The 16,804-nt window shown below is 42.4% G+C and overlaps 1 protein-coding gene across 1 annotated transcript in view; it reads right to left on the reverse strand.

The window, feature by feature from the left end:
- Positions 1 to 16,804, reverse strand: part of LOC134345131 (rho guanine nucleotide exchange factor 26-like) — a 235,424-nt gene that overhangs the window by 12,600 nt on the left and 206,020 nt on the right. The window contains exon 12 of the mRNA XM_063045315.1: positions 5,206 to 5,415. Coding sequence (XP_062901385.1) covers positions 5,206 to 5,415 — 210 coding nt within the window. The remainder of the gene's footprint in view (positions 1 to 5,205; positions 5,416 to 16,804) is intronic.

A 16,804-nucleotide genomic window follows, 5' to 3' on the forward strand; every position in this document is an offset into this window, starting at 1 on the left:
AATGTCCCACCCAGAAAACTGCATCGCCTATCACTGTGTGCCCTCCGTACTGCACGGTGGCCAAGTGGTTTTGCAAAGGACTGAGAGGTTCAAATCTTCCCAAGATAGTTGGGGAATTCAATTGCAGGGAATGAAATAAATAACTGCGCCATGGATGGTCTCAAGCCTGGCTGCAGGAGGAGGAGGGTTGGCACGGGGCTAGCAACCCCACCCCGTAAAAAGCCAGAGCTACAGAAACATCAGCAGAAGGTCCAGGGTTCTCAATCCTGGGAGATACCTGGTGGTAGCTGGTACAGGACAGAGGACCTTTGGTGAGTTGCTGTTGGCAGCCCAAGTAAGGGTGATGGGCTTAACTAATTAAACAAATGCTCTGATACACTGTTATAAGTTCATCTGACTCACTAACCTCCGTCATAGCGCGAGGACAGGCTGGTGCCGATATCAAATTAAATAAACTTGTAATCAAATGCCCACCTAAGCTAATTCCTTCTGTCTACACAGTGTCCATTCTCTGTATATTCATCTGCCTAACTCAAGATGAAGGATCTTAAACTTTAAAGCAACTTTTTACATGTACATCGACCCCTTGAACCACACAGCGAAAAGGCGTCGTTTGTGTCAACCACCAACACAGTCTGAGGATGTGCCACAGGACAGTCTGCAAGTGCCGCCGTGCTTCCAGCACCAAGATAGCGTGTCCACAACTTACTAATCCTTACTAAACGCCTTCGCAATGTGAGAGGAAACCCGCCTGGTCATGGAGAGAATGCACAAAGCCCTTACAGTCAGCGGTGGGAATTGAACCCTAATTGCTGCTGCTGTAAGGTGGTATGCCAACCGCTACACTACATCATCTTAAATGTCGTACACCTGGCTTCGCCTTGCTTCCCACCCTAGGGCCGATACAGAGGTCTCTGTGCTGAGAACATTGGTGTGGAAGGTGCTTGTCCTTCCCCTGAACAGGAGGATGTTGTGACGTTGGGGGACTCCAGGTACAATGGATTGCTAACTGCCTTCTGAAAAGGTCCAGCAAACTGCTCAACACAAGGTCACATCAATAGGAATTAAATTGCAACCTCACCAGCGACAGCTACACTCAGTGAGCACAAAGACAAGTTCGGTCCTGAACTCGAGTGTTGTCTGTGTGGAGTTTACCTGTGTTTTATGGGCGTTCTCCCTGTGATGTGGAGTTTACCTGTGTTTTATCGGCGTTCTCCCTGTGATGTGGAGTTTACCTGTGTTTTATCGGTGTCCTCCCTGTGATGTGGAGCTTACCTGTGTTTTATCGATATTCTCCCTGTGATGTGGAGTTTACCTGTGTTTTATTGATATTCTCACTGTGATGTGGAGTTTACCTGTGTTTTATCAGTGTCCTCCCTGTGATGTGGAGCTTACCTGTGTTTTATCGATATTCTCACTGTGATGTGGAGTTTACCTGTGCTTTATCAATATTCTCCCTGTGATGTGGGGTTTACCTGTGTTTTATCGGCGTTCTCCCTGTGATGTGGGGTTTACCTGTGTTCTACCGATGTTCTCCCTGTGATGTGTTTACCTGTGTTCTATCGGTGTTCACCACTTTCCAATTTTTCATTCATCCATGTGTCTATCTAAAAGTCTTTGAATTGCCCCTAAGGCATCTGCCTCTACAACCACACCTGGCAATGTGTTCCACTTACTCACTACTCTCTGTATGAAAAACCTATGTCTGACATTCCCCCTTATACTTCCCTCCAATCACTTTCAATTATGCCATCTTGTATTAGCCACTTCTGCCTTGGGCAAAAGGAGCTGTCCAATGCCTCTTAGTGTATTATACACCTCCAGCAGGTCACCTCTCATCCTCCTTCTCCCCAAGGAGAAAGGCCCTAGCTTGCTTCATCTATTCTCATATGACATGCTCTTTAATCCAGCCAGCATCCTGGTAAATCTCGTCTACACCTTTGACAAAACTTTTGCATCTTTCCTATAATGAGGCATTCAGAAGGGAACACACTTCCCAGATAAAGTGCTTGATAAGTTGCCTCGAGTGTGCAGGTAGGTGGTCGAGGATGGGAGGAATGAATGGGAATGTTCAGAAAGTGCGTTAGTGTAGGAGTAACGCAAACATTTGCCTGGTGGTTAGTAGGGGGCTCGATGGGCTGAAGAGCTGGTCTCTGAGCTTTACCTCTCTAAGATCCACAACATTAGTGGATAAAAGAATTATGTACCAAGTACAAAGTAAATTTATTATCAAAGCACATCTATGTCAGAATCTACAACCATGAGACTGGGAACTGACAATGAATCTGTCACTAAATACATTCAAGTGACATTCAAAAGGGATTTGAGCAAACACCTGATGGAGATTTCAAGGTAATGTGCAGTTTGGAAAGCTATCAAGCCAGCTTAGATGTGATGTGATCAGTGTTCTATATACCTTCTACCTCCACAGTATAATCTTATTTATTTATCTGTTTTTGACACTTCTATTAAACCCCCTCTTATCTGCCTTAACTGTAAGGAATGACTGGACTTCTTGTGGTTCTCAGTTAGAGAGATAAAGCACAGAAACAGGCTCTTCAGCCCATCAAGCCCCCTTCTGGCCACTAGGCACACGTATCGTTAATTCCACACTAACACACTCAATTCTCCGAATATTCCCATTCATTCCTCCCAGTATCTACCACCTACCTATGAACTCAAGGCAATTTACAGTGACTGATTAACATACTAGCCAGCACGGTATTTGAGAAGTGCGTTCAGTTCTGATTGCCTTATTCTAGGAAGGACGTTGAGCCTGCTCCATCATTCAATAAGATCATGGCTAATCTGATGATGGATTCATCTCCACCTACCTGCCTTTTCCCCATAACCCTCAATTCCCCTACTATGCAAAAATCTGCCCACCTGTGCCGTAAGACAGTAAGATCATATGAAATAGGAGGAGAATTAGACTAACTGGCCAATTGAGTCTGCTCCGCCATTCCATCATGGCTGATTTATTATCCCCCTCAACCCAGCTCTCCTGCCTTCTCCTTTGATACCCCTACTAATCAGGAACCTATCAATCCCAACTTTAAATATACCCAATGACCTGACCTCCATAGCCATTGGTGGCAATGAATTCCACAGATTCACCACTTTTCGGTGAAAGAAATTCCTCCACATCTCTGTTCTGAAGGGATGTCCTTGTATTCAGAGGCTGTGCCCTCTGGTCCTAGACTCCCCCACTACAGCAAACATCCTCTCAATATCTAGGCTTTTCAATATTTGATAGGTTTCAATGAAGATATGAATTCCATTTGCCCACATTAGGTCCATCCTGTAATTTGACCTTTCCGAATCTTTTTTATTAACTTAAATTATATGAATAGAGGAGTGGAGTTGATGACATTACTGAACGTGTCTGATTCAAGATATTGGTCTAGCCCTGTTTTGTTCTGTTTTTTTTTTGGGTTTAGTATTTAGTTTTTTTTCATTTTCTTTTGGGGGTTTTTATTTGTTTATATATATATTTTTTTCTTTTTATTTCTTTTTTTTCTTTATGACTAATTTCATTATGAGTTCGGAAGTCTATTATACCTATGTTACTTAATATCTTTTTTGTATATGTTTATTAAGATTATTCCAATCTCTTTGTATCAACATTGTTACTGTGTTTATAATTTTGAAAATTAATAAAAAGACTTAAAAAGAAAGACATTAGGCCCATCCATGGGTGCTACAGTCGCGTAGCGGTTAGCACAATGTTATTACAGCTCAGGTCATAGGATGTTCGGAGTTTAATCCTCATAATTTTGTATACTTCTATTAAATCTCCTCTCAACCTTCTACATTCTAAGGAATAAAGTCCAAACCTATTCAATCTTTTTTTATAACTCAGGTACTCCAAACCCAGAAACATCCTTGCACTCTTTCAACCTTATCTGCATCTATCCTGCAGATAAGTGACCAAAACTGCACACAATACTCCAAATTAGGCCTCTCCAAGATATGGGTCTATAAAATCATGAGGGCCATAGGTAAAGAGCATGGTCATAGTATTTTTTTCCAAGGGTCGGGGTGTCTGAAGCTAGAGGATATGCATTTAAGGTGCGAGGAGAAAGATTCAAAGGGGACCTTTTTCAAAGAGGATAAGGGTGGTGGGCGTAGGGAAGGAGCTGCCCCAGGAAGTGGTAGAGGCCGTACAATTACGACATTAAAAATCACTTGGACAGGTATATGAACAGGAGAGGTTTAGAGGAGGGGTTCCCAACCTTTGTTATTCTATGGACCCCTACCATTAACCGAGGGGTCCATGGACCCGAGGTTAGGAACTCCTGCTTTACAGGGATATGGGCCAATCATGGGCAAATGGGGCAGGCTCAGGAAGCCTCCAAAAGCTCCATGGCAATCGTTCCATGGTTGATTATATGGCAAGTGGATGAACGTAGATCTCGATGAACTGAGGAGTGGACTAAAGGGTTTCTCCTGTCAAACCAAAAAATCCTCACTGCAAGAGGCAGTCATCCAGATCACCCTGTGCCTGACGACAGTCACCCAAACCAAAGAAAGGGCGGCTGTGAGAATGACCAAGACCATTAGTCTTAGAGGCCTGAGAACAGGGGAACTGCCTGACCCGTTGAGTTGCTCCAGCATTTTGTGCGTGTTGCTCTGGACTTCAGGCATCTGCAAAATCTCTTGTGTTTACCATTAGGTTCAGATGGATTAGATTTGTGGTGCACGGTAGTGTAGCGGTTAGTGTAATCTACAGTGCCAGTTGTAAGATTGGGGTGCGATTCCAGCCACTGTCTGTAAGGAGTTTGTACATACTCCCTGTGACTACGTGGGTTTCCTCCTGGTGATCTGGTTTCCTCCCACACTCCAAATACGTACTGTTAAACCATAATATAAGACCATGAGACACAGGAGCAGAATCAGGCCATTCAGTCCATTGAGTCTGCTCCACCATTCCATCATGGCTGACTTATTATCCCTCTCAACCCCATTCTCCTGCCTTCTCCCTATAACCTTTGACACCCTGACTAATCAAGAAACCTTGGTTAGTAAGTTGGCGTCAAAAGCATGGCAATACCTGCAGGCTGCCAGCACGAAATCACTGATTTGATTAGAAGCACATTGATGTAATTCACTGCATGCTTCGATGTGCACGCGACAAATAAAGCTAACCTTTTAATCGCCGGGTTTTGTGGGGAGGGGGAGAATTCCCAAACAAAATGTACTCACGGCGAATCCGCCCCGAACACCATCACCACCTTGTCGCCGGCGTGGTTGCCGAGCATGGTGAGCCGGAAGAGGTAGCTGACGGAGCACTGCCGGGAATACAGCATGCCGGATGCTGTCTTCATGGGCGACAGATTCAGTTCGTCCGCTTCACAGGGTTCCACCTGCAGTTGACTCCTCATGGCATAGTCAGTCACAACGTAGCTCTCCTCACTGAAACGACAGAAGGTATTTTTTAAAGAGAAAGAAGATTTGCTTTATTAGTCATATGTGCATCAAAACAGAGTGAAATGTGTTTATAAAACCACAAGACCATCAAAGTTGGCATTCAGGGAAGGGCCATAAAAGATTATGGAATGTGCCATTTGCATCAATGACCAACAGCATCTGAGGACGTGCTGGGAGCAGCCTGCAATGACACCGGGCCTCCAGCACCAACATAGCATGCCCATAACATACCAAAGCTAACCAGTATACCTTTGGAATATGGGTGGAAAGCAGAGTACCTGGTTACAGCCACGCAGTCCAGGGAGGATGAGCAATCTGCTTACTGACAGTGACAGGAATTGAACACCGATCACTGGTGCTGTAAAGTGTTCTGTGAACCGCTGAGCTACTGTGCCTCCCTAAAAGCTGCCCTTGGATCCGCACATCGCGATGGGCCGAAGAGCCTACATGGTGCAGCAAATGTTTTATTTTAATTTTTTTTTAGAAATACTGCACTGGAACAGGCCCTTCGGCCTGCAATGTTGTGCTAGTATTCAAATGGGCAAATAAGCTAATCTCTTCCGCCTACATAATGTCCACATATTTCCACTTTTCTCAACTGTGTTGATGTTATTTAGTTTTTTCTGTAGAAATAAGGCGCGGAACAGGCTCTTGAAGCCCAACGAGCCTCACTGCCCAGCATCCCATCTATTTAACACTAGCCTAACCACAGGAAAATTTACAATAACCAAGTAACCTACTGACTCTTTGGACTGTGGGAGGAAACCAGAGTACTTGGAGGAAATCTGCGTGGTTCACAGGGAGGAACATACAAACACTTATAGACGGTGTCAGAATTGAACTCCTAACTCCGATGCCCTCGCGTTGAACTCACCACTGCTCTACCGTGGTGCCCTATGTTCTAAAGTGCTGCTTTCTCCACCAGCAACCAGTACTTGCCTTCGTGGTGTGTATTTCATCCTCTTTTCACTGGCTCCGAATGTGTATCAAAGGAATCCGATCAGCTACATGGAGACATGTGACTTATAGGCGGCTGTCAGTGAAGACAATGCCTCCAAGGAATTAGCACCATGGCCACTTCTGCTGGAAAGTCCTTTGGCATAGGTAGTATGGAGAAAGATATGTAAATTTCTGTCCTGGACTGTTCCCAAGGAGATGCGTGAAGATTTATACCTACTGTCATTGGGAAGGAGGTACAGGAGCCTTAGGTCCCAGACCACCAGTTTCAGGAACAGTTATTAAACTTCAACCATCAAGCGCCTGAAGCAGAGGGAATAACTTCACTTACCTCTGTGCTGAACAGATTCCACAATGTATGGACTAATTTTCAAGGACTCTACAACTCACATTCTCAGTTAATCAATTAAATTATTTATCTATCTATCTACCTATTTATTTATTTATTTTTGTCTTCTTTTGCACATTGGTTGCTTGTCAGTCTGTTTGTGGGTAGTTTTTCATTGATTTTGTTATATTTCTTTGTATCTACTGTGAATGCCTGCAAGAAAATGAACCTCAGGGTAGGTTGTGGCAATAGATATGTGCCATGACAATAGGTTTACTTTGAACTTTCAACAGTCTTTGAAATACCAATAAGACAAGCCCCGTGGTTTGTCTGAACTAACTGAAGAGCTGATGGTTGACTTTAGGAAGAGGAAGGTGGGCGAGCATGCGCCAGTCTACATTGGGGATTGGCAGTGAAATGAATCAGCAGCTTTAACATATTGGATTAAAACGAATGAAAGACAGACTTTCACAGTATCTCGGTACATGTGACAATAATAAACCACATACCAATAACTGTCCTGGGCCCAGCACATCATTCAAAGTGTTCATAGTGTTATAGGGCATGTAAACCAGGCCCTTCAGCCCATCTATCCATGCTGACCAAGGAGTTCTACCCAGGCTGCTCACATTTGGCCCAGAGCCTTTAAACCCCTCCTATGCATGTACATGCCCAATTGTCTTTTGAAAAAACACACACACGCATACACAAAGTGTTGAAGGAACTCAGCAAACCAGACAGCAACAATGGAAAAGAGTAAACAGTCAACGTTTCGGGCTGAGATCGATTTCCAGTATCTGCAGATTTTCTCATTCTTGTGGCTTTTAAAAGTTGTTATTGTACCTGCCTCAACCAGTTCCTCCGGCAGCTCGTTCCACACATAGTTTAGCTCATTCCATGTAAAAGTCTCTCTCCCTATGATAAAATCACATCACAATTTCCTGTTTCTCCCTTTTCACCTTAAATCCACGTCCTCTAGTTGATGTTCCGCGAACCGAGGAAAAGGCTGAGGCCATTCACTCTATCTACGAGTGCGTTCACCCATAGATACAACCACAAGGAAGGAGTGCCAATGTTTTGACTTGCTTGGAAGATTAAGGAGGCTCAGCTTTGTCACCAAAAATTTCTATAGATGTATTGTTGAGAATACATCTTTTGTTGAAAATTTCTATAGATGTATTGTTGAGAATACCTTGACTGGTTGCATCATGGTCTGGTATGGAAATTCAAAATGCACAGGAAGGTAAGAATCTGCGGAGAATAATGACTTTGCGCAATACATCACAGACACATTCTGCCTCACTGTCAGTAGTATCTAGAGTAGGTACTAACTCAAGAAGGCAGCATCTACCATCTGGGCCACATCATCTCCTCCCAGCTCCCATTGGGCAGGGGGTACAGGAGCCTTAAGTCCCACACCAGTAGAATCAAGAACAGCTACTTCCCTTTCAGCATTCCGTGGTTAAGAAGGCATACGGTGCATTGGCCTTCATCAATCGTGGGATTGAGTTTGAGAGCCGAGATGTAATGTTGCAGTTATATAGGACCGAGGTCAGACCCCACTTGGTGTACTGTGCTCATTTCTGGTCGCCTCACTACAGGAAGGACATGGAAACCATAGAAAGTGTGCAGAGGAGACTTACAAGCATGTTGCCTGGATTTGGGAGCATGCCTCATGACAGCGGTCCCCAACCACCGGGCCACAAAGCATGTGCTACCGGGCCGTGGGGAAATGATATGAGTCAGCTGCACCTTTCCTCATTCCCTGTCACCTCCTGTTGAGCTTGAACGCACGCGAGGTCATTACCCAGGCGTCATCCATGTCAGCGCGGGAAGGAGATCAACTCCTCGAGCTTGCAAATGACGGCCAGATGAAAAGTATGTTTGACATAACATCTCTGCTGGCATTCTGGATCAAAGTCAAGGCTAAATATCCTGAGGTAGCCACGAAAGCACTGAAAACGTTGTTTCCATTTCCAACATTTTTCTGCGAAGCGGAGTTTTCTGCAATGAATGGAAACGAAAACTAAACTGCGGAATAGACTGGACATAAGGAAGCCCCTGCGAGTATCGCTGTCTCCCGTCACCCCTCGATAGGACCGTCTTGTTGCAGGAAAACAAGCCCAGAGCTCCCACTGATTCAGCGATATTGGTGTGTTGCAATGATTTTATATATTCATATGGGGAAAATATGTGCTGTGTGTTTAATATCCAAACGTTACTTAAAATGGTATGGTGCTATTGACTTACTTATATAACTATATAACAATTACAGCACGGAAACAGGCCATCTCTGCCCTTCTAGTCTGTGCCGAACGCTACTCTCACCTAGTCCCAACGACCTGCACTCAGCCCATAACCCTCCATTCCTTTCCTGTCCATATGCCTATCCAATTTTTCTTTAAATGATAATATCGAACCTGCCTCTACCACTTCTACTGGAAGTTCGTTCAACACTTACTTCAAGCTCCCCTGCCCTCCCCTGATAATCGACTTATCACTATATTCATGCGAGGAAAATATGCGCTGTGTGTTTAATATTAAATTCGTTAGATGAACCCTTTTAGAAACGAAATTGAGTGTATTAGCCACTTATCAGCTATATTCCGGTTGTGATTAACATCACCCCCCCACCCTCCCCCGAACAGAATCGCCAAAAACGATTTGCAGGAAAATAAATCGGCAGGTACACACATGTGCAGGTCACGCATGCGCACCGGTGCCCGTGCAAGGCTTCATGGTCATTGTAGTCTTTCTCTGGGTAAACACAACGTATTTGACTGCTACTCTTGTCCGTTGGCAACCCTACACCACCCCCCCGGGTCGGTGGGTCCGCAAGAATATTGCCAATGTTAAACCGGTCCACAGTGCAAAAAAGGTTGGGGACCCCTGCCTTATGAGAATAGGTTGAGTGAACTCTGCCTTTTCTCCTTGGGGGCGACATAGGATGAGAGGTGACCTGATAGAGGTGCACAAGATAATTTGAGGCATTTATCATGTGGATAGTCAGAGACTTTTTCCCAGGGCTGAAATGGCTAGCACGAGAGGGCACAGTTTTAAGGTGCTTGGAAGTAGGTACAGAGGAGATGTCGGGGTAAATTTTTTTATGCAGAGAGCAGTGAGTGCGTGGGATGGGCTGCCGGCGGCGGTGGTGGAGGCGGAAACGAAAGGGTCTTTTAAGAGACTCCTGGATGGCTACATGGAGCTTAGAAAAGTAGAGGACTATGGGTAAGCCTAGGTAGTTCTAAGGTGTGTGTGTGTGTTTAAATCTTTTTATTGAGTAAGTATACAAAAAAGGTAAGCCATATAAACATTAATACAATGTTAAAGTACAATAAAATTCCAAAAGATAACAATACCAAAAAGAAAATACTACAAACAATGTAATTTAAGCATAAGAAACCAAGATAACATAATAGTATACTAGATTTTATATATATCAATGGAAAAAAAAAGAAAAAAGAAAAAAAAAACCCCCAAAAAAAAACCCACCGTGCAACTACCTAAAAGCAAAGCAAAGCAATGGGCTAACTTGAAACCAAACAGAGTTAAACTTAAAATCACGTCCTCAATCCCGACCTCCATTAAAACAGTGAAAAAAAAACAAGAAGGGTAAATATTACATTAAATGAAAATATCGAATAAAAGGTCCCCAAATCTGTTCAAATTTAAATGAAGAATCATAAAGGTTACTTCTAATTTTCTCCAGATTCAAACATAAAATCGTCTGAGAAAACCAAAAAAAGGTAGTTGGAGCATTAAGCTCTTTCCAATGTTGTAAAATACATCTTTTCGCCATTAAAGTAAGAAATGCAATCATTCTACGGGCTGAAGGGGAAAGATTACTAGAAATTTTAGGTAGTCCAAAGATAGCAGTAATAGGGTGAGGAGAGATATCTATATTTAATACCTTAGAAATAATATTGAAAATATCTCTCCAAAAAGTTTCCAAAGTAGGGCAAGACCAAAACATATGAGTTAAAGAGGCTATCTGCCCCGAACATCTATCACAGAAAGGATTAATATGCGAGTAAAAACGCGCTAACTTATCTTTGGACATATGTGCTCTATGAACCACTTTAAATTGAATTAGGGAATGTTTAGCACAAATAGAGGAAGTATTAACTAATTGTAAAATCTGCCCCCAATCATCCACAGAAATGGTAAGCCCCAATTCCTGTTCCCAATCTACCCTAATCTTATCAAATGGAGCTTTCCTAAGTTTCATAATAATATTATAAATCATAGCCGATGCACCTTTCTGACATGGATTAAGGTTAATTATCGAATCTAAAATATATATAGGAGGAAGCATTGGAAAGGAAGAAAGTATAGTACTTAGGAAATTTCTAACTTGTAAATATCTAAAAAAATGTATTCTTGATAAGTTATATTTATTAGATAATTGTTCAAAAGACATAAGGGAACCATCTAAAAATAAATCCAAAAACCGTAAAATACCCTTAGTCTTCCAAGTTTGAAAAGCGCGATCCGTAAAAGAGGGAGGAAAAAATATGTTACCTAAAATAGGAATCGCTAACCCGAATTGATTAAGATCAAAAAATTTTCTGAATTGAAACCAAATGCGCAAAGCATATTTAACTATCGGGTTAGAGACCTGCTTAAGGCGTTTCGAATCAAAAGGAAGAGAGGAACCTAAAATAGAACCAAGTGTATAACCCTGAACAGATTGTAATTCCAATGCTACCCATTTAGGAATAGATAGTATGTCCCGGTCAAGTAACCAAAATTTCATATGTCGAATATTAATAGCCCAATAATAAAATCTAAAGTTAGGTAATGCTAAACCTCCATCTCTCTTAGCTTTCTGTAAATGTATTTTACCCAGTCTCGGATTCTTATTCTGCCAAATAAATGAAGAAATTTTAGAGTCAACTTTATCAAAAAAAGATTTAGGAACGAAAATTGGTAATGCCTGAAACACATATAAAAATTTTGGCAAAAAAAACATCTTAACTGCATTAATACGACCAATCAAAGTTAAATATAAGGGAAACCATTTAGATGAAAGTTGAGTAATATGGTCTATTAATGGTAAAAAGTTAGTCTTAAATAAATCTTTATGTTTACAAGTAATTTTAATCCCAAGATATGAAAAGTAATTATTAATCAATTTAAATGGAAATTTATAATATAAGGGAAGATGTTTATTAATCGGAAAAAGTTCACTCTTACTAAGATTTAATTTATAACCTGAGAAAAGACCAAATTGTGCTAATAACTCTAAAACAGCAGGAATGGATCTCTCAGGATTAGAAATATATAAAAGTAAATCATCAGCATAGAGTGATAATTTATGGGACTTTAATCCCCGAGTTATCCCAGTAATATTTGAAGATTCTCGAATAGCAATTGCAAGAGGTTCTAATGCAATATCAAATAATAGGGGACTAAGAGGACAGCCTTGTCGAGTACCACGAAAGAGAGGAAAAAAAGGTGAGTTTAAGGAGTTAGTACGAACCGAGGCTACAGGGGAGTGATATAACAGTTTAATCCAGGATATAAATTTCAAGCTAAAATTAAACATTTCAAGCACCTTAAATAAATAAGGCCATTCTACTCTATCAAAAGCTTTCTCGGCATCTAAAGAAATAACACACTCAGGAACATTTTGTGAGGGAGTATAAACGATATTTAACAATGTACGAATATTATAAAAAGAGTAACGACCTTTAATAAAACCCGTTTGGTCTTCCGAAATAATAGAAGGAAGTACTTTTTCTAGTCTATTTGCTAATAACTTGGAAAAAACTTTAGAATCAACATTTAATAGGTAGTTCTAAGGTAAGGACATGTTTGGCACAGCTTTGTGGGCTGAAGGACCTGTATTGTGCTGCAGGTTTTCTATGTCTCTATGTGTCTACTTGGTTCTTGAACTCACCATCACAACCCTAATCACTACCTCGGCATAGCAACAGCATGGCCACCTTGCAATAATGTGGATTTTCCTTTTGCGTAAATTGTGTTTTTCTTTTTAAAATGATGTATAATTTATGTTCAATTTATACTTTTGTTGCGGATGGTGCTTCTTTGACTCTTTGTCCCTGAGATACTGCTCCAAGTGAAGTTTTTCCACTTGTACACGTGACAATGAACTCTTTTCTAAAATCTTGTTGACTTTGGAAAGCTGTTCTTCAACAAGCTGCCCATGGCTGAATGCTGATTATGGAGCTACACCACGGCATGTAGTTAACCATTTCAAGGCAACTAGAATATAAAAGCAAGGATGTAATGCTAAGGCTTTATAAGACATTGGTCAGACTGCGCTTGGACTATTGTGAGCAGTTTTGGGCCCCCTATCTAAGAAAGGATCTGCTGGCATTGGAGAGGTTCCAGAGGAGGTTCATGAGAATGATCCTGGGAATGAGAGGGTTAATGTATGAGGAGGATTTGATGGCTCTAGGCCTGTACTCACTGGAGATTAGAAGAATGAGGGGGATCTCATTGAAATCTATTGAATATTAAAATGCCTAGATGGAGTAGACGTGGAGAGGATGTTTCCAATAATGTGGGAATCCTTGACCAGAGGGCACAGACTCAGAATATAAGGATGTCCCTTTAGAACAGAGATGTGGGGAAATGTCTTTAGCCAAAGAGAGGAGAAACTGTGGAATTGATTGCCACAGATGCCTGTGGAGTCCAAGTCATTAGGTGACACACACAAAATGTGGGTGGAACACAGCAGGCCAGACAGCCCGAAACGTCGACTGTGCTTCTTCCTATGGATGCTGTCTGGCCTGCTGCGTTCCCAAGCATTTTGTGTGTGTTGCTTGAATTTCCAGCATCTACAGATTTCCTCGTGTTTACAAAGTCATTAGGTGTATTTGTTAGGGTGTCAAAGATTCCGGGAAAAAGGCAGGAGAATCAGGTTGAGAGCGGTAATAAGTCAGCCACGGTCGAATAGCATAGTTATGCTTGATGGGCTGAATGGCCTGATTCTGAAACCTATGTTTTATGGTCTTATTCTGGTCCAATGCCTGTCTTACACAAAGGAGCTGGGAAGAAGACCGATGTATAATGACCCCAAAAACACGAACCTTACAAGAGAAATGTCTGCAACACACACAAAATGCTGGTGGAACACAGCAAGCCAGGCGGCATCAAACAGCATCATAGATGCTGCCTGGCCTGCTGCGTTCCACCAGCGTTTTGTGTGTGTTGCTTGAATTTCCTTAGGTTCGTGAAGAAAAATGTCTGTCAGCTGCCTGCTCCCAACAGAACTCAGTATACAGACAAAATAGTTCATTAGTTGGAAGTCGCACAACGGTGTTACCAGGACTGGAGGGCATTCAGTGTATCTATGCACCTCATGTGTTATTGATCACATAATCTGCATTCAATAATACTGGTTGATGGATAAGTATCAGGCAACACCAGAGAAATAATTCCCAAAGTACAAAGTTCAAACTAAATTTATTATAGAAATATAGAAAACCTACAGCACAATACAGGCCCTTCAGCCCGCAAAGCTGTGCCAAACATGTCCTTACTTTAGAAATTACGCAGGGTTATCCATAGCCCACTCTATTTTTCTAAGCTCCATGTACCTATCCAGGAGTCTCTTAAAAGACCCTATCATATCCGCCTCCACCACTGTTGCCGGCAGCCCATTCCACGCACTCACCACTCTCTGCGTAAAAAACTTACCCCTGACATCTCCTCTGTACCTACTTCCAGGCACCTTAAAAATGTGCCCTCATGTGTTAGCTATTTCAGCCCTGGGAAAAAGTTTCTGACTATCCACACGATCAATGCCTCTCATTATCTGTACACCTCTATCAGGTCACGTCTCTTCCTCCGTCACTCCAAGGAGAAAACGCTGAGTTCATTCAAACTATTCTCATAAGGCATGCTCCCCAATCCAGGCAACATCCATATAAATCTCCTCTGCACCCTTTCTATGGTTTCCACATCCTTCCTGTAGTGAGGTGATCGGAACTGAGCACAGTACTTCAAGTGGGGTCTGACAAGGGCCCTATGTAGCTGCAACATTACCTCTTGGCTCCTAAACACAATCCCATGATTGATGAAGACTAATGCACCGTATCCCTTCTTAACCACAGAGTCAACCTGCATAGCAGCTGTAAGTGTCCTATAGACTCGGACCCCAAGATCCCCCTGATCCTCCACACTGCCAAGAGTTTTACCATAAATACTATATTCTGCTATCATATTTGACCTACCACAATGAACCACCTCACCCTTATCTGGGTTGAACTCCATCTGCCACTTCTCAGCCCAGTTTTGCATCCTATGTCACGCTATAATGTTTGATAGCCCTCCACACTATCCACAACACACCCAACATTTGTGTCATCAGCAAATTTACTAACCCATCCCTCCACTTCTTCATCCAGGTCATTTATAAAAATCACGAAGAGTAGGGGTCCCAGAACAGATCCCTGAGGCACACCACTGGTGTGCAGACCTCCATGCAGAATATGACCCGTCTACAACCATTCTTTGCCTTGTGTGGGCAAGCCAGTTCTGGATCTACAAAGCAATGTCCCCTTGGATCCCATGCCTCCTTACTTTTTCAATAAGCCTTGCATGGGGTACCTTATCAAATGCCTTGTTGAGATCCATGTACACTACATCTACTACTCTACCTTCATCAATGTGTTTAGTCACATCCTCAAAAAATTCAATCAGACTCGTAAGGCACGACCTGCCCTTGACAAAGCCATGCTGACTATTCCTAATCATATTACACCTCTCTAAATGTTCGTAAATCCTACCTCTCAGGATCTTCTCCATCAACTTACCAACCATTGAAGTAATAGTCACTGGTCTATAATTTTTGGGCTATCTCTACTCCCTTTCTTGAATAATAGAACAACATCTGTAACACCCCAACCCTCTGGACCTCTCCCGTCCCCAAAGATCATCGTCAGAGGCTCAGCAATCATCAAAGTAAGTATACTGTACGTCACCAAATACCACATAGAGATTTATTTTCTTGCAGGCATTCTCAATAGAAAAACTACAATAGTGTCAACGTAAAACTGCACACAAAGACCGAGAAATTGTGCAAATACAGAAAGAAACAAGTTATAGGAGTAAATAAATAAATACTACGGAGAAAGTGAGTTGTGGAGTCCTTGAAAGTGAGTCCATACACTGTGTTTAGTGATCAGTTCAGAGTTGTGGTGAGTGAAGATATCCACGCTGGTTCTGGAACTTGATCGTTGAAGGATATACAGTAACAGAAACCAGGGTTCAATTCTTGCCACTGATTGTAAGGAATTTGTACTGTACCTCCTCCTCATGACCATGTGGGTTTCCTCCGGGTGCTACGATTTCCTCCCACAGTCCAAAAACTTACTGTTTGATAGGATAATTGGTCATTGTAAATTGTCCTGTATTGGGAGTTGCTGGTTTGTGCGGCCTGAAGGCCAAAAGGGCCTATTCCAGGCCAGAGAATATAGCAATAAAAATAAACAAACAAACAAACAAGCTAAATAAACAAATAAATAACTTTGTCCAAAGCACTGCTGCAGTTTGGGCATTTGCTGTTCAGTATGAACATGATAGTCTGAAGAGCCTGTTTCTGTGTGTTACATCATAATTTTTTACACGAGTCCAAGCAGGTTCTTAAATGCTGTTATAGCCAGGGCTGGTAATGTGGATAAGATCCCATTAACCAATGGCGTGCGTCTCAAACAGCCTCTGACAACCAAGTCTAAATCCTGGCCTTCACCTGTGGCTTATCTAATAAGCCCGATGGAACTGTTTCTACTGACAGGAGAAGGAGCAAAGGCGGGTTACCTGGGCCATCGTTTTGTGCAGATGCGGCTCGTCAGCCATGATGGGCAACTCATCCAGGGGAAGGAAAACCCTGATCTTAAACCTCTGCTGCCTTGTGGCTATACTCAGTCATGGGGAAGGCTTCGAGTATAAACCCTGAGGGAAAAGTCTAGCGCTGGAGTCCCGAAGGCAACCCTACGTTGCATTGAACGCTGACTGGCAACTCCTGTGATGCCGATGTGACCAAACTGTAGCAGTCTCTGCCGTTCCTTTGGATTCATCGGCTGTGTGGAGAAGAGGAGCCTGTTGCATGAGCAACAG

Source organism: Mobula hypostoma, chromosome 4, assembly GCF_963921235.1.
Source record: "Mobula hypostoma chromosome 4, sMobHyp1.1, whole genome shotgun sequence".
NCBI lineage: Eukaryota > Metazoa > Chordata > Chondrichthyes > Myliobatiformes > Myliobatidae > Mobula > Mobula hypostoma.